Source organism: Mustela erminea, chromosome 11, assembly GCF_009829155.1.
Source record: "Mustela erminea isolate mMusErm1 chromosome 11, mMusErm1.Pri, whole genome shotgun sequence".
Lineage (NCBI taxonomy): Eukaryota > Metazoa > Chordata > Mammalia > Carnivora > Mustelidae > Mustela > Mustela erminea.
The window spans coordinates 96,832,506-96,858,692 of NC_045624.1; the positions used below are offsets into that span (position 1 = coordinate 96,832,506).

Genomic DNA, 26,187 nt, shown 5'->3' on the forward strand with positions numbered 1-26,187 from the left:
AAGCAGTTGTTTTCAAAAGGGCTTTAGTGTTTACTTAAACCTGACCAGCGTGTCATCCTTTCTACACAAGAGCTAAGGAAAATGGTCACCGATTTGGAGTCCAAGACCCAGGACTGCCCAGTGGCGTGTTTCTTTCTCACAGATGCCTCTACGTCCCTTTGTCGGATCCCAAACCCATGGGGACAGGCGCTGCCACACAGAGTCGGGGCTCCCCTAAAAGAATTCCCAATCACAGCGGAACTGCATCTCTTAGACGACTCGTGCTGAAATTACCCCCTGATCTTCTGCAGAGATAGGCCAGTGATAGCTTAGTGGTTTTAGGATTTGGGAGAAGGAAAAAGCCAGAAGTCTCCGAGCGCGTCTGGCTCAGACAGCCTGCCACGGGGGGCCCTGGGACTTCTCTTTGGACCATGTGGAGTATCCTTCACAGTTCCTTAACTTCTCATTTTATTCAATCTTTCTCCTTCTCTCTCTCTCTCTCTCTCTCTGAGCCTCACACTCTGTCTGTCTCCTTCCTGATTTGCCTGCGTAGGGACAGACAGGTAATGGAGAAGAAATTGAAAGGCAAAATACAGGAAAAATGTAAATGAAAAGAAGTTATTATAACTGTTATAATGAAGTGCCTTTCATTTAAATATAAGAATGTAACGCTGAAATGAACTTGTGATCCTGAAATGCATTTTTAATGAGTTTCCTTTTTATTTTGCTGCTTCAGTGGCATATTTTAAAGACCCTTTGAAAAAAGCCACATTAAAAACCCCACCAAATGCCACAACACGCAAAATTGGATATTGGTTTATTCCAAAACTGCTGATCAGGAAGAGTGGCTCTTCATCACAAAATGTTGCAGTCACTTTATTTAAATGAGTTTGAATTTGCATTGTGATGTGCCATTCTGATTTAGGGAAAAAAAAATTAGATTTTCAGATCAAATTGACCCAACCAGTGAAGCGTTAAGGAGCTGGCAGGTTTAGTCTGAAAGCCTCGTGTTCTATCAAACCTGCAGCCGGTGGAAGTCACCGGCCCCGTGGGAAACAAGTTCCTCGCCGGGTGCTCCTCGCGTCCCCGCGCCGAGCTCTGCTCTCACCCGTCCCTCTCGCCCTCCCAGGGGAACGGCCTTTCCAGTGCAACCAGTGCGGGGCCTCGTTCACGCAGAAGGGCAACCTGCTTCGACACATCAAGCTGCACTCCGGGGAGAAGCCCTTCAAGTGCCACCTCTGCAACTACGCGTGCCGCCGGCGGGACGCCCTCACGGGCCACCTGAGGACGCACTCCGGTAGGTCCTCCGGGCGCAGGTGCCAGGCGTCCAGGCCGGGCTTGCGTGTGTGTGCGCGCGCGCGTGTGTGCGCATGTACGGGCCCTCCCCACCCCCCACTGTGGGCTGGGCCTGGGCCCACGCACTGTGCCCCCACTGGGCCCCCATACCCCCCAGGGACTGTGGCAGCAGTGCCCCTGTGCCCCAAGTTTGGACTCCCCCACGGGGCAGAGGGCGCGGGTGGGATCTCTCTCTCTCTCTCTCTCTCTCACACACACACACACACACACACACACACACACAGTCCTGCTTTGCAGATACTCTCCAGAAAGACCTCCTCTTCCCGGGGTGCTCGGTCAGTGGGGCTCTTCTGGGACTCCGCCAGCTCTCCTTTTACCCAGCGTTCGGCTAAGGCCCAGGAAGATCCCAGGGACACTTCTTGATGATACTGGCCAGGCCACACCTGTTTCTGCTTTACGCAGAGGACTCCGCTAGCGGTCACTGCCACTGGCGTAGTTTCTTTTCAAAGCTAAGAGAGAAGGTGAGTAGGGTCTGCGGCCACGCGTCCTGACTGGGGACCAGGCTGTCCCCACCCCCAGGCAGGCCTCCCTGTCTGGGCCTGACCCTAACTCATGCCAGAAGCCAGGCAGGCCTCAGCAGACAGGTCACTCTGGGGGTCTTACCAGAATTTTAGCAAACGCATGTCGAGTAATCCAGAGTCTGGATCGTGATTACCACAAACGTTGGACGGTTCCCCAATTCTCCCAGCCTGCGAAGTGCACATCCACCTTTGGGATCCATCTTCTGCCTCCTGAGGAATCCTCTATTCTATCAAGGGGCCCTGTGGTCTAGCAGGACAGAGAAACAGAGAGGAGCCCTCCGTCCAGCCGGGACACTTAACCCCTGCATGCCCAGAGCTCATCATCTGGACCACCGGCTGGTCCGCAACTTCTCTGGAGCGCGGCGCTGCTGGGGAGGAAGCTCCCTGCCAACACCCCCAGAGCCTTGCTGTCCCCCAGGGGCAGGGATGCTGCGTCCCTGGGAAAGTCTGCCTAGAATCAGGCTGTCTCCTGTAGTTCGTGAGGAGGTTCTAGTGGCCTCTTCCTGTGCCTCTTCCTTTGTTACTGAGCAATTACGGAGCACCCCAGAGCCCCTCTCTCTGTGGAGGGGCCTGGTGGGAAGTAGTGAAGTGCATGTTGCCCGTGTGTCGACACAAGTGTCTGAGGGGCTAGTGGGAGCGCAGGGAGGGGACCGTCAGTCTCCGGAGGGGGCAACGAGGTGGGAGGCTTCAAGAGAGACTTCCAACAGATGAGGGGCTTGAGTCCATGCTGGAAGGTGAGTTTCTGAAGTTTACCTTCAGAGAAGTTCCATGGGAATGTGTAATTCTCTGAGCGACCCCAGAAGGGGTCGTGGTACGCATTTTAGCCAGTGTTGCAGGCACACATCTTTCTCCTGGAGCCCTGCCAGCATGAGCTCACAGGGAGGCTAGGGGGGTGGTCGCAGGCGCCCTGGGAGTGCTGGCTCCCCGTCGCGGCCCAGCCACGCCATCTCCTCCCCATGCTGATCTCCTTAGTAGTCACCATGGAGGAGGTTCCCAAATGCCACCCCTTCGCCCCCAGGGGTCTGTGCCGAGGACTGGGGCCGGCTTTGCCGCAGGGGACAGTTCACACCGCTGGCTCCCCCGAAGTGGGAGGGCGACAGTGAGCATCTCTCAGGGTTTACAGTGTGTCAGTAATGAGGAGCATGCATGTTGCCCCCTAGAAGTGAACTAAATGCAAGTCTTCAGATGTGACCATTATACTAGCAGTGGGCAGAGCCCGACAGGTGATCTAGGACAAAGGAACTTCACGCATATCATTCATGCAGGTCCAGTGGACATCAGCACAGTTGACAACAGGACTGCGTCAGGGTTGGTAGGAAGCACAACACCATGGAGGTGGAAAACACAAAGACCATCCCTAGGTGACACCAACCACGTCACTGTCATCCCCAGTGACTCTGATTTGCAACAGAAATCTCTCCTGCATATCAGCCCTTGAAACTCGAAGGGATGTCTCTCTCTGCTCTCCTACCCAGTGTGAAGTCTAGAACATCTAATAACAGTATTTTCAGTTACTCTGGCTCCATGCCTGCTTATTTCCTTCAAGGCGTGGTGGTGGTGTCCTGCTCTAAGCATGGCCAGTGACTTGAGTAATTTCATACAAGAGTGGTGGACTCGGGCAGCTTATCTCTGCTATGGATGCAGTGCTGAGCAAGCAGCTAACACTGTACCACTGACCCAGGGCTGCTGGTGATAATGACATCTAAGAGAGCCGTTGACACACAACTCTTAGAGAAGAGCCAAATAGGCCAATTCTCCATTCCACTAAAGCCATGATCAACCTCATAACTTTCTCTGGCCACTGGTGGTAGCCTGAGGTACCAAAGACCAACACATTAGTGGTGATGATGTAGGTATAAAATGTGTCCCATACTGATAAGAGGAGGACTCAAGTATCTGGCAAGGTAGGGAAGACATTCCCCACTGCTTTCTTTGGGAGTTGAGAGCTGAGCTAGAGACATTCTTTGCTTCAGAATATTGGGTTCTGCTGCAAGGTGTACTTCAGTTTAGTTTCTTACCATGAACATATTTCTTATGTTCCAGAGTTAAAAGTAATCATATATTTAGAAAAAATGGATGTTCAGACACTGGGTCATATACACATGAATTTGCTTAAGTGGTAGCTTTTCTAGGAAAGGACATTGAGGGGTTGTCTATATTCTACCAATTTCTAAAGCTAGTATTCCATAAAGTGTGCCATTTTAGGCAACATATATTTCGGTGTTACTTCCCTGATCTTAGTGATACAATGTTTCCCACAGATAAAGACCCACCCCCTTCCTCCTCTGTTCAATGTTCCTCTTCTTAAACCATTGCTTCTATTCATCTGGGGAAGAGACTGAAGTAGTATAAGCTTTGGTTAAACCATTTTACCAAACATTCCTATTTGGATGGTATGGATTTTTATGCAATACATTCAAATTTGTGAAATCTAACAACTTAAGAAGAAAGTCAGAGGAGATTCTGGTCTGAGGATGGAAATTTATATTCCTCATATAAATAAGGATCCTTTACCTTTTTTCATCTCTGAAGGTGCTGTGTATTAAAGTCTTTAAGCTTAAGCATGATATGAATTTGCATTAGTGTTCTTTCCCTAAAATACCCCTTAATAATAAAGTTCGGGAAGAACCAAACCCATTGTGTAGAACTGCAATGCTTAATATGGTAGCCACTAGGTGCATATGGTACTTAAATTGTTAAGTTTAATCGACTGAACTTATACAAAATCAAAACTACATTCTGTGGTGACTCTAGCCATATTTTGAATGCTCAGTAGTCTTGTGGGGCTGATGGCCACCATATTGAACAGCACAGTGTCTGTCGCACTGGACAGTGCAGAGGGTGAACACTTCCATCTTTATAGGAAGTTCTGTTGGACAGGGCTGATCTCGAAACTACACCATCCGCAAGTTTTGGGGGAGATGCAGAGCTTTCTCTAAACTAGAACAAGGAAATACATTTTGGAAATGAATTCTCTTTCATTAGTGTATACTTATCCACTATGGTTTCTTAGAGACCTCAAGTTACCCAGCTGAGCAACCTGGAATTTAATCCACTTTGGCTGCATTTGGATCTGGCCCACAGTAAAGATGCTGTCCTCACGTCTCCGTCTCCCCGACCCCACTGCCGTGGCCCATTTCCTCCAGTTAAAGAAGTGATTGAAGAAGAGAATTGGGTCGCTAGGACAATGGGCAAATCAAGATGAAGCAAGACTCACAGGAGCTCTTGGTTCAATCAAAGAAACTCTGGGGCATTAACATTGTTAAGTTTAGCAAGTTTGATTGAGCCCATAAGGCTTTTAGCTCTCAAGAGTAGAGGGGTCCTTTTTTTTTTTTTCTTTTTTTGCCTTTTTGATAATAATTGTATTGCATGCATTCCCATTACCCGTAAGGCCAGCACTTAATTGGGGTCTCGAACTCAATTGTGTTTTCCGCAGTTGGTAAACCTCACAAATGTGGATATTGTGGCCGAAGCTATAAACAGCGCAGCTCTTTAGAGGAACATAAGGAGCGTTGCCACAACTACTTGCAAAGCATGGGTCTTCCAGGCACCCTGTACCCAGGTAAGCCGGCCCTCCCTCCCAGCTCGCGGTGAAGAGGGGCCCCGGGCACAGAGCTCCCGGTGTGCGTGCCGCCACCACCGGGACAGACGGACTCTTTGGGCCACTAACACGGCGTGATCTCACCCAGAGCTCACTGTGCTTCCTGACTTTCGAAGCCCTCACCTCACCAGAGAGAGCCTGACTTTGAGCCCTTCCCTCTTGGAAGCTGGGGAAGCATCTAAGATAATAGTCACCCCTGAAACTTTGCAGTTTTTTTCCTTGGATTTGGTGATTTTTTTTAAACTTTGGAGTATCGGTTACTTCTTTGTGCTTAATAATCAAAATAAGATATGAAGTCTTGTTCAAAAAACTATTTTTTTCATGAGGTTGATTGAATAAAATCTTTCAGGCTGGGTTTTCAGTCATCGCCTGCCTGGAACAGGTGAGCTCCTTGGAAAACCCTGACAGTCCAGAGGATTGCGGCTGTCAGAGGGTTCAAGGAAAGGCTGCTTTCTTCTTATGAGCCTTGATGCTTTCGGCATCCCATCAGGAGATAGCGTTTGACTCTGATCTTAGATAATGTGAAGTGAAGGGTGGGAACAGACAGCTGAATTTACAGGAGGCTGCATTCACTCAGAGGGATGGCGGTGCTATAGAAGGCACCCTTTCTAACTTTTTATGAATAGATCAACTGAAGTTAACCTCTTTCAAAACACCGTTTGCTCGGCTCCGCCAAGGGAAGGATCATCACTGGACTCAGGAGCAGAAGTTAAATTAAGAGTTGAAAATTTTGTAAAACCTCCGTAAGCTCCCTGACTTGAATGAATGGCTCATAAAGGAAACTGACCAGGGAACACGCAGATCACTTGTATCATTTTAAATTTTTGTGACTACTCACTGGATTTTTCTTAGGGTGAAATACACGGAGCACATACATATAGGGTCCTAACCATTTTTGAGTGTATGGTTGAGAGGGACCAAGTAGGTACAAGAACACTCAGATTAAGGACCAGCGAGAGCAGGAGAGACGAACAGTTCTAAGAACCAAATCTATTTGGCACCAGGGCTGTGTGTTACATGGTCAGAGCTCTGTGGTTCTAAGGCTGCCTTGCCCAGCCATCAGCTGTGGATCTGGGGGCTGACCATTGATCTTTCTGGGCCTTACTCTTCTTGCCTGTAAAATGGGGAGATCCCATTATATTCTCAGTTAGCCTTCTTCAAAGTCTGAGGTCTGTTTCTAGGATGGAAGGGTATCGAGGGTTACTAGAAGAGAGGAAATCAGGTAGTAAAACAGTAATGGTAATGTAATAGTCATCCATTTGTGGCCAGACACCAAGGATGAGAGGATGATGATGATCCTTCAGAATAAAATCTGAACATTCAGACATTGTGTTTTCCTGCCACAAGTAGACTAGTGGATCCTGGAAGTACGTGCCACCGTGCCCCACTTTGCTGAGAAGGAGGGACGTTGAAGGAAGCATGTAGGCTCGACAGGTCAAGCATACAACCTGTAGGATTGGTTTTTTTTTTAATGGATTTTGTGTATACCCTTCATATAAATCAGGGGGTGCTTTTATGTCTCCCCATTTAATGAAAAACACACATTTCCAATATTGAAAAATTTCAGAGAAAAGTGGTAATAGCCTATTTGAAATATATGTTTCCAAAATGGACTGACCCATGTTTCAATAAGGCATTTATCTCCCCAAGATATTCGCTGCCATTTATTATTTACCATACCAAGCCCTCTAGCACAGTGATCTGAATTTCCCCTAAAACTGTACACATGGAATTTCAAAGACACACATTGGCTTTCTCTGCCATCTTATTACTGAAGGAACACTCTAGGACAGCAGCCCGGGCTCATCCATGGGAGGGCAGGCTTTGTGTCCCTGAGACCTGGGGTCAAGTTGTGTCTCCGAATCCGTGTGTGAACGTGACCTTGGGCTCTCAAGTAGAAGTGGTAATTCCTGCCTGGCCAACCTCGCAGAAAGGCTCTGGGTGAAAGAGGAGACAGCAGGGAAGGTAGACATGTATCACGTCCTCACGTGAACATACACATGTCAGACACCGAAGCCTTGACACCTGGCGGGTGTCCTCGGTTGGCTGTCTGGGTCAGTGAGCGCATATGTCAGCGACACATGTATTACCCCCTCGCCAGCCAGGATTATTTCTGTCTTGAAATGCTCATTTGTTCCCTTGATCGCTGGGAATACCACAATGGTTTGTCCTTCTGTCCCTGTGCTTGGGAGATGAAGAAGTTTCCTGTGTGCAGTGAAGGCACTGGGGGTGTGGAGGGAGTCCATAAAAGCACTTCAGGGCCGGTCCTACAAGCTGACATCTGGGATTCAGAGGGCAGGCAGTGGGCTGCTGGGGTGTGGATGGCGGGGGGGGGGGGGGTCCTTGCTCACTTACCTGTGCTGTGCCAGGTCTGGCTGAACCTGTGCCTTCTCACGCCCTGTCCTTCCCACGGTGCCCGGGACCAGCCCCCTTGGCACTCAGAGGGACCCCTGGACAACCTCTCCCTGCCTCAGTCCTTAGGGTGGGGCCGTTCTTTGGGATTTGGTAAAAACCAAAGCCTGGCTTAGCTAGGATGTAGAAACGTTTAATTTTTCTGAATATAACTTTACCTAGTTAAAGGCTTGTTGGTCCTCTATTGTAATTCCCTTTATGGAAAAAAAAATGAGTTTCTTTTGAGCGTTTGGAAGATGATCCGTCAGGGGCACAAATCGTGTTACGGCTCTTAGGGGGAAGAGCATGAAACACAGGGTCGGCACCAACCTGCAATCTTTGGACTGTTTTGTCCCTCACTGTGATGATGCTGAGCATCTCTGCTCCCAGGAGTCCCTGTGGCTGGGTGGGGACGTAAGTGCTGCAGGTGCCCCGGGGCGGGGAGGGGATGCTTAACAGAGAAGGAGGAACATGTGAGGATGCCTACGTGCTCAATAGGTCACACGTACTTGTCTGGAATTGGGCCACGTGGGTTTCGTGTGTAGCCTTCATGTACATCGGGTGTAGACGATTATGTTTGCCCATCGAATAGCAAACACGCATTTCCAATGTTAAAAAATGTCCTATGCCAGAAATAATAACCAATTTGAAATGTATGTTTCCAAAATGGCCTTCCTAAGGCCATCTGAAGACCGGAAACACTGAGGAATCATCTTGGCAGGCAATGCCCGGGACATGATGAGCTACCTCACCGTGCTGGGGCCAGAAGCAAAGGTGGGAGGGATGAGGGGGAGGGCCAGACAGGGCAGGCTCGTGTCTTCCTGAACCCAGGCCTGGTTTTCACGTAAAATGTGTCTGTCCGTTGTAGGGGAGTATCGTGAGGGTGCCTAGAAGAACAGAGGAGAGGACTGGCATTTTCAAAAAGGAGGCGTCATGTCTGGTGCTGTGTTGGCATGCAACTAAGTTCTGCTTAGAACAGGAGCGCACCTGCGCTAAATCAGCATGTTGTAGCTGAGCAAGGAGGGTGCGGATGCGAACGGCCGTGGGATTGAGGTGGAGGCTTCAGAAATGGTGCTGGAAAGACCGGGTAGCTTTTTGGACTGGAACTGACACTTTCAGCTCCTTGTCCATTAGGATAAATTGCAGGCAGGAGGGGCGCCTGGGTGGCTCAGTGGGTTAAGCCGCTGCCTTCGGCTCAGGTCATGATCTCAGGGTCCTGGGATCGAGTCCCGCATTGGGCTCTCTGCTCAGCAGGGAGCCTGCTTCCTCCTCTCTCTCTCTGCCTGCCTCTCTGCCTACTTGTGATATCTGTCTGTCAAATAAATAAAAAAAATCTTAAAAAAAAAAATTGCAGGCAGGAGAGAGTTCTACTTCAGACACCCAGCCATAGAGTCTGGGATGCAGACGGACTCCTCAGGACACAGCGTTATCTCTTCAGTCATGGGAAGAAGGATCGCACTGGGAAATAAAGACGGGCTGGACATGCTCCCCATGTCAGCACTTACCGCGGCATCTAGGTGTTCTGCAGTTAGAGAGCACTGATCCCCCGAGTTTGCTGTGTGTTCAGGGGTCGGGGGCTCTGGCTTGTCCCCTGTGTTGCCGGGATTCACTGTAGTCCTCCTGCCTCTCACTTTGCGGTGCCAGCCGACGGCGTCGGACTGCGATCATTTCCAGCTCAGACAGGTCTGGGACTCTCAGCAGGCTGATGTCAGGACTGACTGAGGTAGTGGATTTGGGAGCCCTTGAAAAGTTAAGAGGACTTGTCAGAGGGACACAAGGGCTTCACCACATCCAGCTTCTGGTGACAGGGGTGGTGCTCGTTCGCTTTGGTCGTTGGAGATAATGTGCTGTCCCCAGGTGTCATTAGCAGGTGGCCGTAGGCAGCCCCTGTCTGCTAGGAGAGCTGCCGGGGAGATTAGGAGTAATCCCTGAGAAGGGCCCGGTTCTGGTCGGCACGTGACAAATGTCAGATTTAACGCTGGACGCGACCCAATCCTTTCACTGTAAGCGTTTCTAAACTGGCCTCTCTAACTGTCTTTGACTTTAGTCATTAAAGAAGAAGCTAATCACAGTGAGATGGCAGAAGATCTGTGCAAGATAGGATCAGAGAGATCCCTCGTGCTGGACAGACTAGCAAGTAACGTCGCCAAACGTAAGAGCTCTATGCCTCAGAAATTTGTTGGTAAGAGTCAAACGTTTGCTGTCTCTTAAAAAACAACTGTGTGGGTGTTTTAGACTCAGCTGGTCCTTAGTTGAGAGTAGGAGAGAGAAAAAGAATCTCGTTTTGTTTTTGTTTTTGTTTTTTTAAAGCAAAAATTGGTAGGCTTTACATTTCTTAAATATTTTGGATTTTTTTTCTGATAGACTTCTTACACAGAAGTCTTCTCCAGGCAGTCTTACAGCATCCCAGGCACCCAGGAGATGTGCCTGTGGACACCATGCACTTCCAGATCAGTGCGCTGTGTTGGCCTAGCGTGGCTGGGGACTCCCCGCACAGCCCATTCACCTGCTGTCTGAGCAGCCCCCCTGAGCCATAGAAGCTCAGAAGTTCATAATACCCCCTGCGTGGGCTACCTTGGATGGCAGAGCAACTGGCCAATGAGAAGGCCCAGGGAGGAGGGGGCACAGCCACGATGGCTGTGCTCACCGTGGGATCTCTGCCCATGCCAGGTGTTTTGAGGGATGAAGGGAAGAGCAAGGTGGCCCTTTCCTCTAGGAGCTCGCTGTCCAGTGTAGACGGTACACAGAAGCACCAGCAGCCCTCATCAGGCCACACACTGCAAATGCAGGAAGAATGATTAGCTTGGTGTAGAGTTAGCTCGGTGTAAGAGTAGAAATGCCCTCGACTTGGGGCCCAACCTGAGGGTGTCAGCACACAGCCGTGTGTTAATGCTGTCACCTGGGTGATATTACTTGACCTCTCCTAGCCTTGATTCCATGCTTTATGTCCCTCACGTGGCTTTGTGAACATAAATTAACACCAAGGATGTGAAAACATTTAAAAACCCTCAGTGTAAAGGTCAACTATTATCAGTAGGATAATGTGGGAAGAGAATGCCAGGGGAAAGGTCATGTGCATGAAAAAGGACCTTGGGGGAGGGTCATTATCGGGAAAGAGGACCTTGGGGGAGGGTCATGGTCAGGAGAGAGGACCATGCGGGAAGGTCATGGTCAGGAAAGAGGACCATGGTGGGGGTGGGTCATGGTCAGGAAAGAGGACCGTGGGGGAAGGTCATGGTCAGGAAAGACAATGATTAGTAAAATTTCATGAAGCTCATAGTGACCTTGATGGGGAACTAGAATTTCAGCTCATTATTAATAGTGGAAGACGGGGACAGGATTCTGCACAGACATGAAAGTACAGGGACGTGGTGACACCAGTTGTATGGGTTGGAGTGGGGGAGGGGGTGGGTCACGTGGGACCGGACTGGGGAGCAGGGTGTGTTCCGAGCTAATTCATGTGCCCTTGGGGAAGCAAGAATATTAAGTCCCAGTAAGCTCTGGCCGCAGAATCAGTGGCCTTTGAATGCTGAGGTGGGAAATGTCTCCTTAACTCAAGACGCAGGAAAAAGCACTGGCATAATTTTAATGGGAGCCACATCTTAGCAAACAAGACCACGAGTGCCAGAAGGTGACTGGGAAAGGAGAGAGTCAGTGGTGGCAGGGAAGGAGGAGGAAGCAGAGCAGAGGAGTTTGGTGACCGGCGCTGGGGGTCAGGGCAGGGACTGGGGGGTGGAAGCCATGAGTCACTGCAGTTCTAGTAGAGGAGGGCGCCATTTACAGAAATGATAAAGCCACTTTCTGGAAAAAGAGTTCTGGTTTTGATCTGCTCATCTTCAAGGGCTTTCTGAGGTCGAGGCCACATGGGAGCATGGAAAACGTGTGTTGGGAGAGGATGGGTCTATAATGGGGTTAATAGTTAATGAGGCGTGGGGTTCCAGAGGGCAGATGGGACAGCAGGAAGCAGGGAGGACAAGGAGAGGCCACGTTCTTGGGGCTCCAGCCTCCCTTTTGCACTGAAGCCCCCGTCTGGATCAGATTTTAGAGGCTCGTCACAGGTTGGGGGGTGGGAGAGTTGGGGGAAAGAAGGATCCAGTTTCAAAAACTTTTGCAAGCCACTGGCTGGAGACACCATGTGGGGAGTCACCCACATAAATATGCAGGCTTAGACTGTGGGAATGAGGAAAGCCCTGCGTTTCCTGAACAGAGCAGAAGCAAGGTCCTGAGCACAGAACAGGCTGCTGTGCTGGGATTTCAAGTCGCACTGGTCTAGGTGAGAACTCAGCACTCACAGGTGCTGAGCAGTGGGCAGGGCGCAGTGCACAGTGGGCGGGGTGCCAAGGTCAGCAGGCGGCAGGTGAGGCAGAGGGCCAGGTAACCAGGGGCGGAGATGGAGCAAAGACCCGGTAACAAATGCGCCCGAGGGTTGTTCGTGGTCACTGACGTTGAGAAGCTGGGCACGACTTCTCCTTCACGTTGGGAAATTGGACAAGTCCTGCTGAGGATTTATCAATGAATCTTTGCAACTCATATTAGCTTTTGGAGGCTTCCAACCAAATGAGACTACCTGTGAACCTCTCCTGTAGCCACCCGGGAGGAGGTCGCGAGTTGGGTATTATCTTCAGATTCAGATGCTTCTGTGTTCAAAACAAACAACAACAACAACAAAACAAAAGTTCTAACCAAGCCAAACCAGGGTTAGAAAGAAGTCTGCGGGGGGAGGGAGACACAGGAGAAGATGTGATGTGAACAGTAGGACAAGGAGAGAAGTATGGAAACTGGAACAAAGGGCTCAGGAATGGCTGCATATTCTGTTAGGTGTTTTTCCAAGAATTTGGTGATTGATAAGTTCTTTATAAAATAATACCTCTTTCTATACCCAAATGCCTAGCTTGTCCTCACTTCATTGTGATGGGATTTCAGTCAACCACTTCTGACTTGTCACAGCGTCTCCATCGCTAAAATAAAAAATAAATAAATAAATAAGAAAAGAAAAGAAGGGAGGGTGGGAGGGGGAGAGAGAGTGAGAAAGAAAGGCAGGAAGGAAGGGAAGGAAGGAGGGAGCGAAAGAAAAGGAAAGAAAGATCTCCTAGGGTCCTTCTGAACTTCGACATGCTGATTTTATCCTTTCTATAAATTTAGAAAATGTGTAGGAGTGCACCTGTTTTCATACATGATCATACACATGGGCCAGGGGTGGTGCTCTTGAAAGGCTCCAGGTCTGCATTCAAGAGACCTGAGTTCAAGCCCAGATCCAGCTATGATGGGCTGGTGACCTTGAGCATGTCACTGGACTCAGTGTCCCCATCTGTGAAATGGGTGTGATGCCTCCTGTTCTGCATCCTTCCCAGTGCTATTCTGAAGATCAAAAGGGACAATGGGTGTGGCACTGCTCTCAACTCGAGAAAGCACTTAAAAAATGTAAGGTGACATTATTTTCCTGTGGTACATTGCTCAGAATGGTCTATAATTTTGTTGAATCGATACGAGATCTATGATTAAAATTTTTACCTAGCACGTTGGCATGACTATAAGTAGGTATTGATTCTGCTGGCAACATTCCTCACCAATTGTGTCATCAAAGATCTCATTCTCTGAGATCACTGGATCAATGAAGCCCATCACAAAGGAGATAATAATGTTACATAAGGACGCTACTCATTGTTCTTAGTCTGTTGGGCGATTACAGGGAGAAAGTGTTGTTTTGTTGTTGTTAGAAAGGAGGGGTGGGGCAGAGGGAGATGGGGAGAGAGAATCTCAAGCAGATTCCATGATGAACACAGAGCCCAACGTGGGGCTTGACCTCACGACACTAAGATCATGACCTGCACTGAAATTAAGAGTTGGGTGCTTAACTGACTGAGCTACCCAAGCACCCTGAGAAAGATTTTTAAATACAGAAGAGGAGATAAGGGAGAATAACAATGATCAATATTCCTGCTATCCATTATAATTATCTTGGTATAGTTCCTTTTTTTTTTCGAGATAAAAACACAACGCTGTTGCATTATTAAAATGACCCATGGTGAATATAAGGAATTTTAATAGAAAGATGAATGTTTTAGAATCACCCCCAAACCCCAACATCCAGAAATTGCCAGTATTAAGAGTAGCTGGACATTATTCTAAATATCTTTCTATTCATATATAGGTATGTGAGGGGCTAGATGATGAACAGGTGGATTGATAGACAGGTGTGAAATAAATGTAAAGACTCTATCGTATTACAAATGCTCTTTCAAATTGAAAGTATCACTTCTGTAGCTGTCTTAAATTTAAGAGGTAAACAACAAAACTGGAGGCATGGCTGATCTTCAAATAAATGTTTTCTCACAAAAGATATTATTTAAAGGATTTTTCCAAGATTAAAAAGATATACTACTTTATTTAAAATGTGAAGACCTTCAAATCAGTATTTTAATCCATTTGTTTCATTTAGGCAGTATGTACTGACCTGTAGCTTTGGGGAATAAGGACATGATTTTATTCCCCGGTGTTCAGTTACATTATTTTTACATGGTCTTGCTTCCTAATATTCACATTCTATTCCATAATCCTAATTCTTCCAGAAGTCTAGCTACTTATTGTTAATCCTATATTTAAATAGATTCAAGGCTCAGACTCAGTCCTTTTACTGCCATTTCTATTTATTTTGATTAATCTCATAACTGAATGGATTTAGCATGAAAGGTGTTATAAGGAGCCCCTGGGTGGCTCAGTCAGTTAAGCATCGGCCTTTGGCCCAGGTCATGATCTCAGGGTCCTGGGATGGAGCCCCATGTTGGACTCTGCACTCAGTGGGGAGACTGCTCCTCCCTCTGGCACTCCCCGTGCTTGTGCACTCTCATTCACTCTGACAAATAAATTTTTTAAAAATCTTAAAAAAAAAGAAAAAGGAAGGTGCTATAGGTGTTCTATTTCCATGATTGTTTTGTGTTCAAGGTTGTCTACCTGCTGCCATTCTATCTTGACAGAGTGTGTGGTGACATGATGGCATTGCTTTTTGAATGTTGCTGTGAAGATCTCTAAGACCAATCTGATATTTTTTTTCTGAAAGGTGATTTCCATTTTCTTTCTGAATGCTTGAAGAGTTCTTTCTGTAACCTTAGAGTTAAATAGCCTCACTAGGATGTGTCTTGGTATTTTGTATTCTGAATAAAAATTTCCTACCATTTTAATCTGGGGAATCCCTTTTTCTCTCTCTATTTCTGAAAAATTATTTTCCTTATAAAGAATGTTTTGTTCCATCTGTTGTAATCTCTGTCAGGCATACCAGTTGTCCTGTGTTGGATAATTTGTCTTCCATATCTGTTAGCATTTCCTTAAGTTTTTTTTTTGTCTTTTTTCACATTCATTCACACTTATTTTTTCCTCTATGTCAGTCATTCCACTTTTAGTAGCTTATGTTCTGTTACTCACTGCTTTTAAATCTATGGATTCATTCTGTAATAAAACTTTTGGGGACCTCATTATGTTTCCCAAGATCTGACATCTTCTTTTTTCATCTCATTCTATTGTTTTAGCATGCTGTCTTTCAGTACTTGTTTTTCTGGAGTCCATGTCACAAAGTAATTATGAGATACCTCTCTTCCTTGAGTTAAGCTTTTTTCCTAGGATGGGTTTATTGGTCTGTTTTACTTCCTTTCCTCCCTTGTATTGCTAGAAAATATTTTCACTGTAACCATGGCATTTCTTTTCATCTTGCTATTCTGCTTGGGCTGATATAACCTGATTGACATTTCGACATTCTTCCCACTGTATGTGAGACTTTTTTTTTTCTTTTCCTGTGAGAGCTATCGAATTTTCTAAATCCTGAAAGAATGCCAAGGATGGGTTGAGGGGGGAGTTCAGGTGAGGCAAAGTGCAGTCTTTGTTAAAAAAAACCTTCTCTCTGCTCTCTCTCCCTCGTTCTGAGATTTGGTTAAATGTCCTGAACTGGTTTTCATTGCACTTGGATAGAGAGTGGTTCCCAGCCCCACAAGGGGACACCAGAAGCTTCGGGCCATTTCCCCTCATATAGGACACGACTCCTATCAAAAGAGCCAACTTCACTGCTCAGCTGTCCTGTCCCACCTGGTTCTTGCTAGCAAGAGGTTTTTCACTGGTTGTTTGTTTTGTTTTTGTTTTTGTTTTTGTTTTTGTTTTGGTCAGAAGTGGAAGAAGATGTTTATTTGAATTGGTTCTCTACAAATATGAGGAGATTAGGGAGAATGCTGAGGATTTTGTTGACTCATACTTAAGGTTTTTAGAGGTCAGACCTGCAGCAATCTTTTACCATATGTCTCAGGACAGAATTGCCTTTCCTTGGTCCTTGATTTTTTTTTTTAAGTTATTTTATTAGAACCCATTCTCTTATTTAGTTGATTGCCAAAGTGAACTGTGTGGGTTTTTATATTTCTCACTTTGTGGAGTATTGGGGAGGAGAAATTCTGTGGGTTTCAATATGCCACAGTAATCTGCAATATATGGATTTTTTTCTCCATTTGTTGTTGAGACCAAGTTTTAAAAACAATGGATTTTAATGGTTACTTAGAAAACCAGGGAATCACGACTTTGAGGAGAAGCAGGATGACTAGGTGGGAAACCACCATTTTTGGTGGGGCTATAAACACTTTGATATGTACCTAAATCAACCTCAAAGTCTGTGCCTCATCTTGTCCTTACCCGGGTCCCTACAAACCATCTGTTCTGGGGTTAGAGCAACAAGATATTTACCACCTTAACACCAGCATGAGGAGAACTCTGTGATATTAGTAATGCTATCGAATTACTACTTTGAACTCTCAATGAGAGAAACACCACCTCTGTGCTCCCTGCCGTCCACCTCGTTGAGAGATTCCATCCATTCTGTTCCATTTCTGCAGCGGTGTGACTGGCCAGCAGCAAGTTTTCCTCTCTGTAATCTGAGGATCACACTGTTCCACTATCAGGGCATGTGCCCCTCCTGACCACCAGCAGATTAGAATGAATGCAGGCTGAGCCGTTTCATGATATATCTCCTCTGCAAGCAAGAAATGAGACCAAAAGATACTTCGTAGCATGATGGGGCCAAAGCCTGGACAATTATCAGTAGTCAGAAACATTTTTCTAAAAGGGTTAGTTCATAAGTTTTGAACTACCAGGGAGTTTGTTCTCCTGCTGCTAAGAGCTAGCAAGAGACATCGAAGTCAGGTGTCCGTGTGGGCGGTGTGGGGACCCTCCAGTGCCACACCCTCACCAGAGGCCATTACCTGGAGTCCTGGGAGAGTCTCTAAGTTCACTTACCTCTGCGTCTCTCAACCTGTTTTTCTGCCCGTTACCCAGAAGGGCACTTCCTTCAGATTCTTCAGGAGCTCCCCATTTTCCCCTGGACAGAAGCTTCCTCTTGGTCTAGTCCCATCGTCTGACTAGATGCCATTTCCACCTGGCCCTGCACCCAGGCTCTGGCCCCACCACCTTTACTCTGTCCCTCCGAAGCTCCAGGCTCCTTCTTCTCTTGCTTTTCCCTTGCTCCTCCTAGTGTGGGACACAAGGCCCACTCACCTGGCTGACTCTTCCTAGGTCAGAAGTCCTTGGGACACAAGCCTTCTGTTTTCTTCATCAAACTTCACAGCCTGGGCCACGCTGTTTGTGCAGCCCTGTCTTAGTATCAGTACACTGTTAGCTAGCTTTTTACCAGCTCACCTGTCTGTCCCTCCTCTCTGGTCCAGGAGATACTCAGTGCTCAATGAAGATGTGTTAGAGGAAGAAAAGAAACAGAGTAAGGGGTAAAATGTAAACAATTCGTGAGTGCCTCGGGGGCTTTGTTTTTTCATAAACCAGCCCTGAAAGGAAAGCAAACCAGTAATCCTGACGGTAAAGTGCAAACAGTTAGGGAATTTGCTAATTAAGCCCTGGTTTCATACTGAACCTATAACCAATATTCTGAGAAGGTGCACCTTTTTTTTTTTTTTTTTTAAGATTTTATTTATTGGGACACCTGGGTGGCTCAGTGGGTTAAAGCCTCTCCCTTCAGCTCAGGTCATGACCCCAGGGTTCTGGGATGGAGCCCCACAGTGGGCTCTCTGCTTCCCTCTCTCTCTCTCTCTCTCTGCCTGCCTCTCTGCCTACTTGTGATCTCTGTCAAATAAATTTTTAAAAAATTAAAAATTAAAATTAAAAAAATATCTTATTTACTTGACACAGAGAGAGAGAGACAAAGAAGGAACATAAGCAGGGGGAGTTGGAGAGGGAGAAGCAGACTCCCCAGTGAGCAGGACGCCCCATGTGGGGATCAGTCCCAGGACCCTGAGATCATGACCTGAGCCAAAGGCAGATCCTTAATGACTGAGCCAACCAGGTGCCACAAGAAGGTGCATCTTGGTGAAAATATTTACTCAGCAGCCAGAGCTGGTCTCAGGGCTCACCATTCCCAGGCAGCAAGCTTGCCCACAGCTGCAAACCTTGCTGCCGGACCAGAAATTTCTTGAGGTGAAGCTCGCATGCCGAGAGTCCTCGGCAGTGGTCCCTTGAGCACTGTTTGTGCCTCGTAGTTTTTGGAAAGATCAGATGAACGGCACCTTCTCCCCTGAGCTTCCTTGGTTTGCGACCAGCCTCCCCACACATACCTCTGTGGCACGTGGCTCTGGTGCTGCCATGATGTAAAGGTCAGTGGAGCAGGAAGTGAGGATGGTGTGGGCAGTGGACCCTGAGCATCTTTTTACTCTCAGAGCCCAAACTCAGCTTTCAGTAAACTTTAATGTCAATCATATCTTTTGACTAAATTTTATTCTGAGTATTAAAGTTATGAATTTAAAATTCTTTTTTTAAAAGATTTTATTTATTTGACAGAGAGAAATCACAAGTAGGGAGAGAGGCAGGCAGAGAGAGAGAGAGAAGCAGGCTCCCTGCTGAGCAGACAGCCCGATGTGGGGCTTGATCCCAGCACCCTGGGATCATGACCTGAGCCGAAGGCAGAGGCTTAACCCAGGCACCCCTGAATTTAAATTTCTATCATGTAATACTATTTTATCTATCTATCTATCTATTTATTTATTTATTTGGGAGGGGGAGATTGTAAGCAGGGGTGGAGGGGGCAGAGGAAAAGGGAGAGAGAGAATCCCAAGCAGGCTGCACATCCACCGTGGAGCCCAACGTGGGACTCCGTCCCACAACCCTGGGCTCGTGACCTGAGTGGAAATGAAGAGCCAGACGCTTAATCTACTGATCACCCAGGTGCCCCCGTCTAGTGCTGTTTTAAATAACTACATTGCATTCTGTCGTGAATAATTATACAGTAATGTACTTTGATTAAATTTACGAGAGATTCACTAGTTACAGCAAATCACTTGGAATGCTCTATTGAAAATACATCATTTAAATATTAATCTTAAGTTAAATATAGTAACATCCGATTATACCCTCCAGAGGAAGAGACGCAGGGAGTGGGTGAGCATTCGGTTGGAAGGTGTGCTGTTTATACTGACCCCAGTTCACTCTGGTTCAGGGATTCATTTGTTGGGTCAGTTCTGTTTAAGTGCAGACCCTGGGCAGGTCCCTCTGCTGCATGACCACAGGCAGGGATGTCGCCACCTTCCCCATCTGGGAGGTGACTGTGTGGCTTGTCCTCTGCGGGAGGACTGGGATGCCCTGAGTTGGGGTGTCCCCCGCCCCTCCCCCCACCCGTGTCGATTTCAGCTGTCGCTATCATGCACAGAGCTAATCTGGCCTCACTGACCGTCACCTGCCTCCCACAGGGGACAAGTGCCTGTCGGACATGCCCTATGACAGCAGCGCCAGCTACGAGAAAGAGAACGAGATGATGCAGACCCACGTGATGGACCAAGCCATCAACAACGCCATCAGCTACCTGGGGGCAGAGTCCCTGCGCCCGCTGGTGCAGACGCCCCCGGGCAGCTCCGAGGTGGTGCCGGTCATCAACCCCATTTACCAGCTCCACAAGCCCCACGCAGAGGGCCCCCCGAGGTCTAACCACTCGGCCCAGGACAGCGCCGTGGAGAACCTGCTGCTGCTCTCCAAGGCCAAGTCGGTGTCCTCCGAGCGGGAGGCGTCCCCAAGCAACAGCTGCCAAGACTCGACGGACACGGAGAGCAATAACGAGGAGCAGCGGGGCCTCATCTACCTGACCAACCACATCAACCCGCACGCCCGCAATGGCCTGTCCATCAAGGAGGAGCACCCAGCCTACGACGTGCTGCGGGCGGCCTCCGAGAGCTCCCAGGACGCCTTCCGCGTGATCGGCACGAGCGGGGAGCCCATGAAGGTGTACAAGTGCGAACCCTGCCGGGTGCTCTTCCTGGACCATGTCATGTACACCATCCACATGGGCTGCCACGGCTTCCGCGACCCTTTTGAGTGCAACATGTGCGGCTACCACAGCCAGGACCGGTACGAGTTCTCGTCCCACATCACGCGGGGCGAGCACCGCTTCCACATGAGCTAAGCCGGGCCGAGAGAGGCATGTGGGGCTCAGGCCCTCCCCTCCTGCCCGCAGCCGGGACTGGACCAGAACCTTGTGCTTTGATTTCTAGGTGGTTTTTCGTTTCGTTTTGTATTTTTTTTTTTTAAGTCGGTTGGTTGGCTGGGGTTTGATTTGCCGAGATTTTTACTGTTAGAGACAAGGTTACATGTGGACACCCCACCCCCACCCCCCAAATTGCTATGTTACTAGATGTGCTCATAGACTGTTAGCCGAAATCCCCTTCCCCACTTCCTAGAATTCCCCTCCTCCAAAGAGTTGCTCATTTTTAGAGAATGTTTGGTAAAAATAGGTCAGGGCATGGGAAGGAATGAGCTGTGCTGAGCGTCCCTGCACCCCATGTGGCTGCCGAGGCCCCAGATGCAGTGAGCACAGCCCTTGGTCCTCAGCCTGGCAGGTGATTCTGCCCCCCACAACACAGCAGGGCCAAGTAACCCAAGCTGGAGCGTCTGATCACGTGCATCTAGGTCTGGAAGCCTGCAATTTGTAAAAGATGTGATTGTAAGTCACAGCCTGAACAAAAAGTACACTGTTGGAGCAACGCTGGACTCCCCGGGCAAAGGGCACAAGGAGGGGTCGGAGGACCTGGTAGTCTCCGTCTCAGTTTCCAAACTGCTGTAGCACTGCTCAGCCTTCTCCGGCTTCCAGCAGGTGGAAGGCGCCCCCAACTGCACACCCCCGGAGGTCCATCTGGAGACCTCGGCCCTCACATCTGTGCCTCTCATACCCAGAGTCCGACACTGCACTTTCAACATCCATCGTGAAGTGCTGACCTTAATTCCTTTGAACCTCTCAAATGGTAACGTTCCTCAGAAACCAAGGCTTTATCCAAATTCCACACTCTTCACTCCCTGGCTGGTTCCACTGACAGCCAGAAGTCTGTTTCCCCTCCGAGGCCCAACCTAGACCCCATTTCAATGATGTCACTGGTTTGTTTGTTGGTACATTTCTTTCCCTGTCCTCACGCTACATTATTCTTGTCCTAAAATCCATAAAAGGAGCATGCAGTATGATCAGTCATTTTCAGAGCAAGGAACTGCGATGAGCAAAGCCCAGGAGATGTGGCTAACAGGCTGAACCTACTTGTTAGAAACTAAACTTTGCAACCGTTTAAAACTCTCCTGTAAAGACAGAACAGCCTCTATGTGCCCACCCAAAAATAGGAATGCCCTTTCTCACCTGGGGCTTAGAAGGTGCAGAGCAACCATGAAACCCGTCAGCGAGGTCTGACGGGAAAGAGGCAGGTGGTTCTGGAGTTAGAACCCTTCTGAGCCGTGTTGCCTGGAGTCCCGCTGAGTTGTTTGGCCATTCTTGTCCCCACTGGAAGGGGTAGCCCTCAAGGTTAATCCTATCATTAAAGATAATAATCCCAACCACCTAGGCAAGTAAAAACTGTACAGTTTCCAATGTTTACATGTCTTTGCCAAAACGGAACCAAGGTGAACATGAAAAAAAAAAAAAGAAGAAGAAGAAAAAGAAAAATTGTCTATAAGCACCCCTGCATGTAATCTAAATCTGAATTTCTTAGTCACAGTGCCCTTGACATTTGGGGCTGGATCATTGTTTGGGATGGGGGAACCCCCTGTGCCTTGCACAATATTTAGCATCAATCCAGGTCACTACCCAACAGATACCAGTAGCAACCAAAAATCTCTCCAGATGTTGACGAATGTCTCCTGGGGAAGCAAGTTGAGAACTGAGTTGAGAACCCCTGCTCCACTTAAACCAGTCAAGGCTCTGGGAACCCTTCCCAAGAGCAAGGGTACTGGAAGAATTGTCCCCTCTGGGGGTCTAGCTCCTGACCTGTGTTCCTTTGTACTCACTGAAAATCCTATAAATGAAATAGTCTCTCTCATTCTTCAGAAGCAAATCTTCTTGTGTGCGTTTGAGTTCTGTTGAAAGGATGGAGCCCACACATGTCATTCTTGAGGTGTGGGTGTCTTTGCTTATGAAACGGTGTGGTGTTTTGAAATGGGAAACAGAGTCACAGGGATTGAGACTCGGGTGCCTGGATGCGCTGAGGCAGGTAGCGACAGGGCTGCTGACGGCTGCGATTCCACACTCTGTCACAGAGAAAGCTATATTTCATCCAAACGAATATGGTCAAGGTGAGAGACTTCAGAGATTTCCGTTTTGCTGGCAGTGAACCTGCCTAGTTCTTTTCCATCCATCCCACACAGCCAGTTGGTGGAAAGGAGTTAAGTTTTCCCCACCACGTGGCTTCAGACAAAGCTGAACCCCAAACTGTAAATAGTGGCCACAGATGTTCTTTCCTAAAATGCTCCCCATCCTCTCCCCCCACCACTGCCTTTTCCAGCTAATGTAACCGTCTATTTACACACTTTTTCTTGTGGTTTTATATTGTAACACCATTTTTCTTTGAGATTATTGTGTTTAAGGTAAGGTCCCATAGACTGGCAACAAGTAATTAAATTATGTTACAAAGATGGTCCTATTCTGTAACGAAAGCTGTTGACATTTTCTCTTCTAGCTGGTTAAAGTAGGGTTTTGCATGACTTCACCTCTTTATGTGCTGTGGTCTGTTCTGTTGTTGGATAGTGTGAGTGTGTGTCTTGGGAACTGCTGTGTCCTGAAGGGTGCCTAGGCTTTATACACCTATCTTTAAAATAAACACTGGCGACAGGAGGGTCACTAGTTTGGGGTCAATGTGTCGATTACAGTAAGAAATCACTGCCCTTCGCCTCCCGTCCCCATCACTGAGCTTCCCCCAACAGAAAGCCTGGACGCCTGCTCCTCAACAAGGTCCCTTCTGTGACAAGGACCTCAGAGCACAGGCTGTCCTATTGGAAGGATCACTAAAAAGATTTGAGGTGTCATTGTTTTGCCACCAAAGATCATATCCCCACACCAGTCACTTCAGAGGCCGGCATGTTCCACTTCCAATCGAGAAGCGTTCACAAAAAGAAATCCTAGAATCTTCATTGACAAAGGAAGCTACTGTTAATGGAGATGTGAGTTTGGGGGTTTTTTTTTGGGGGGGGGGTTCTTGATTTGTTTTGATTACCATGTAGCTCTCATAGTGTGGTATTTTTGCCAAAGCAGAAGAGGAATCAGATGGACTTGCAGAGACAAATCACGAAGCAGATGTATTTCTCTTTACCTGCACTTTTTGAGTTTCAGCAATAAGGAAGGGTCAACTTACAATCCAGTCAGCTTTCATTCAGCTCAGTGTGTGTGTGTGTGTGTGTGTGTGTGTGTGTGTGTGTGTTTAACTTTAAAATGAACCACAGTCAGATCTATTTAAGATGGACAGGTCTCAGAAGAAAGAAGTACATCCACACATGGGTATGGTCGCCTTCACTGTGAACAGATGTAACCAGGTATTAATATGCAATATTGTTTCAAATACTTTCTAATACACTTTTTTACAATGTTGTCTGTGGGGGAGCCTCAAGGTCCAATTTGCTTGCATCCCGGTGCAGCTTTAAGTCTCCGAACGCCATTCTGGAAAATATGTGTACAGGACTGTAAATGAGAAAATGCTCTTGTATTTCCCATCCGCCTTCTCTGGTGATGTTAAATTATTTCGTTTAGCTGTGAACAAGGGGTAGCATACCCCCTGGAGGAATAGAGGATCCTTTTGTACACATTTTGAAAATGCTTCTTCTGTAGTGATAGAACAAATAAATGCAACAAATACTTTGTTCCTTTCCCGTGAAGTCTGGGGCCCAGAGGCGAGGCCACCTGCCGCAGACTCCTCCCCGCCAGAGGAGGGGGAGGGCCTTGGGGCGGCCACAACACAGCAGTGTGGCTCGGCGGCACACTGACCTCTCCGTGGCTGCGCTGGGCTTGGGGGCGAGGTCTCAGTCTTTGGCTTCAAAATGTGGATTTGAGACAGGTGGCGGTGGCGAACAATAATCGGTGTGCCCCACGCTCTTCACAGTCTGAGGCATAATACCGCGGGAGGCGGGTCCGCAGCTGTGGGGGCGCGGGAGACAGGGGCTGATCACAGTGGCCACGTGTCATGATCCTACAAAGCTGTGCTCTTAGACCAGGGCCAACCGGTGCCAGAAGGCTCGTGTCCCTTTTGGAGAGAGAACCAGACTTCAGGTTCCCACCTAGTGAACAAGATGGGGTAGGCCAGGTCTGCATGGTGCAACCTGGAGCAAGGTGAAACCCTAGTGAAATAGACGGGGCTCTTCCCTGTCAGCCCTGGCCGTCAATTCCCAAAGGAGACTTTCAAAACCAGCCCCTGACAAGGCAGCATCTTTTGAGGAAATGCTCAGCCTCCTCCAGTAAGCTCACTTCTGGAATGTGTTGCTCGGACTGATGTGATGGGATGCACTAGAAATCGGTTCCACCATGTTACAGCTGTGCCTTGTTATTTCTCCGTGATCACAGATCCGGAGAATCAAGAGTATCTGCACTTACTTACAGATAAACCGAGCTCAGCCAAAGGGAGGAAAGTCACTCAAAAGGATGAGTTTGATGTGAGAGTGACAAACGTGTCTGTGTGCATCCGTGCAGCTCACATCCTTACAAAGCTTAATAAATGAAACCTGGAGGAATTGAGAGGCAAATCATCGCTGGCACTAATCCCTCCCAGATGTCCAGTCTCTCAGTTGCACATTGGACTCTCATCCTGGAGCCCCAAATGTGGCCAGTGGGTGAGAGTGAGGTTTCCAATCTCAGTTCCAAGAGCCATCGGTAGGACAATAAACTCCATTTCTTAGTTTTCACCAAGAATCCTAAGAATGATTATCTCAGCTCATCCTTCTGACCCTGAACCTTTAGTGTTCCTGTGCCGTCCCTGGTCCCTACACCCTGCAAGTCCATGGTGCATCTACCTGATGGGCCCGAATGATGAGTCCCACTCTGGGTAAGGCTGCCCCGGAGGGGGTCCACTTCTGTGGGCTGACAGTGGAGGTGTGCCTGGCGAGCCCCAGGAGGACAGCGCTGGATTTTAGGTGGGATGCGGTAAGGTGAGAAAAGCTGGTGGCAGGAGCAGAAGACCGGAGGCCGAGTAGACATGATGTGTTCTTCGTGCCCTGCCACTGTTCCCAGCACCCCCGGAGCAGCTGGGGTGCTGCTCCACCCTCTCTGTATTCCACAGGGAGCCCCAGGGCTGCTGCTGAGTTTTCCTGCATGATTTTATTATTCCTGCTGGAAACTGCTGCTCTTGTACACTTTGCTCCTGCTCCCAATGAGGGCCATAAATATACAAGTCCATACACATACACACACACACACACACACACACACACACACACACACACACATATGATTCTATTATTCTATTTATTTAAGAAAGAGAGCAAACGAGCATGAATGGCGGGGAGGGGCATAGGAACTTGCAGACTCCCACTGAGCTGAGTGAGGATCCTGATGTGGGGCTCGATCCCAGCACCCTGAGATCATGACCTGAGCCAAAGGCAGGGACTTAACCCACTGAGCCACCCAGACACACCAAAGTCACATTTAAATGTGAGGGTGAAACACTAACATTGGGGGAGCTAAAGACCAGGATTGCAGATCCAGAGGCCAAAGATCCCTGATCCCATTGCTAATTAATTAGCCATATTTTTTTTATCAAAATTAAACATCTTGGAGGTTTTGTGACTCCTTGGTGAAAGCACGCATTTTCATCAAAAACACATGGACTCTCAAGGAACAGAATTCCCATGGCAGTTTCTAAAAGTCCTGTGCTTTTTTTTTTTTTTTTTTTTCTTTTGGTATGGCTTCTCAACTCCAAACACAGAGCAAGGCACAAGAGGAAATTCAAGGGACCCAGTGATTGGTACAAGACTGGGGGTTGGTGGGGGACGAGTTCCTCTGCAGGCCAGGATCTGCTTGATGCCTCTGGGTTTTCCCTGCACCAGAGTCTCGAGTGGCATCAGGAGGCACAGACCCCGCCTGCTCAG

General features: G+C 48.0%; 1 protein-coding gene across 16 annotated transcripts in view; it reads left to right on the forward strand.

Moving 5' to 3' along the window:
* IKZF1 (IKAROS family zinc finger 1) overlaps nucleotides 1-23,968 on the forward strand; it is a 94,777-nt gene extending 70,809 nt beyond the window's left edge. For 6 of the 16 annotated variants that reach the window (XM_032306110.1, XM_032306111.1, XM_032306109.1 and 3 more), the window contains 4 exons: nucleotides 1,109-1,276; nucleotides 5,293-5,418; nucleotides 9,896-10,030; nucleotides 19,563-23,968. In XM_032306110.1, the coding sequence (XP_032162001.1) occupies nucleotides 1,109-1,276; nucleotides 5,293-5,418; nucleotides 9,896-10,030; nucleotides 19,563-20,269 (1,136 nt within the window). In that variant the 3' untranslated portion in view covers nucleotides 20,270-23,968. Of the gene's footprint in view, nucleotides 1-1,108; nucleotides 1,277-5,292; nucleotides 5,419-9,700; nucleotides 9,706-9,895; nucleotides 10,031-19,562 lie in introns of those variants that run through there. The other 10 variants (XM_032306120.1, XM_032306115.1, XM_032306113.1 and 7 more) reach the window with 6 other exon arrangements.
* The last annotated feature ends 2,219 nt before the right edge of the window (nucleotides 23,969-26,187 follow it).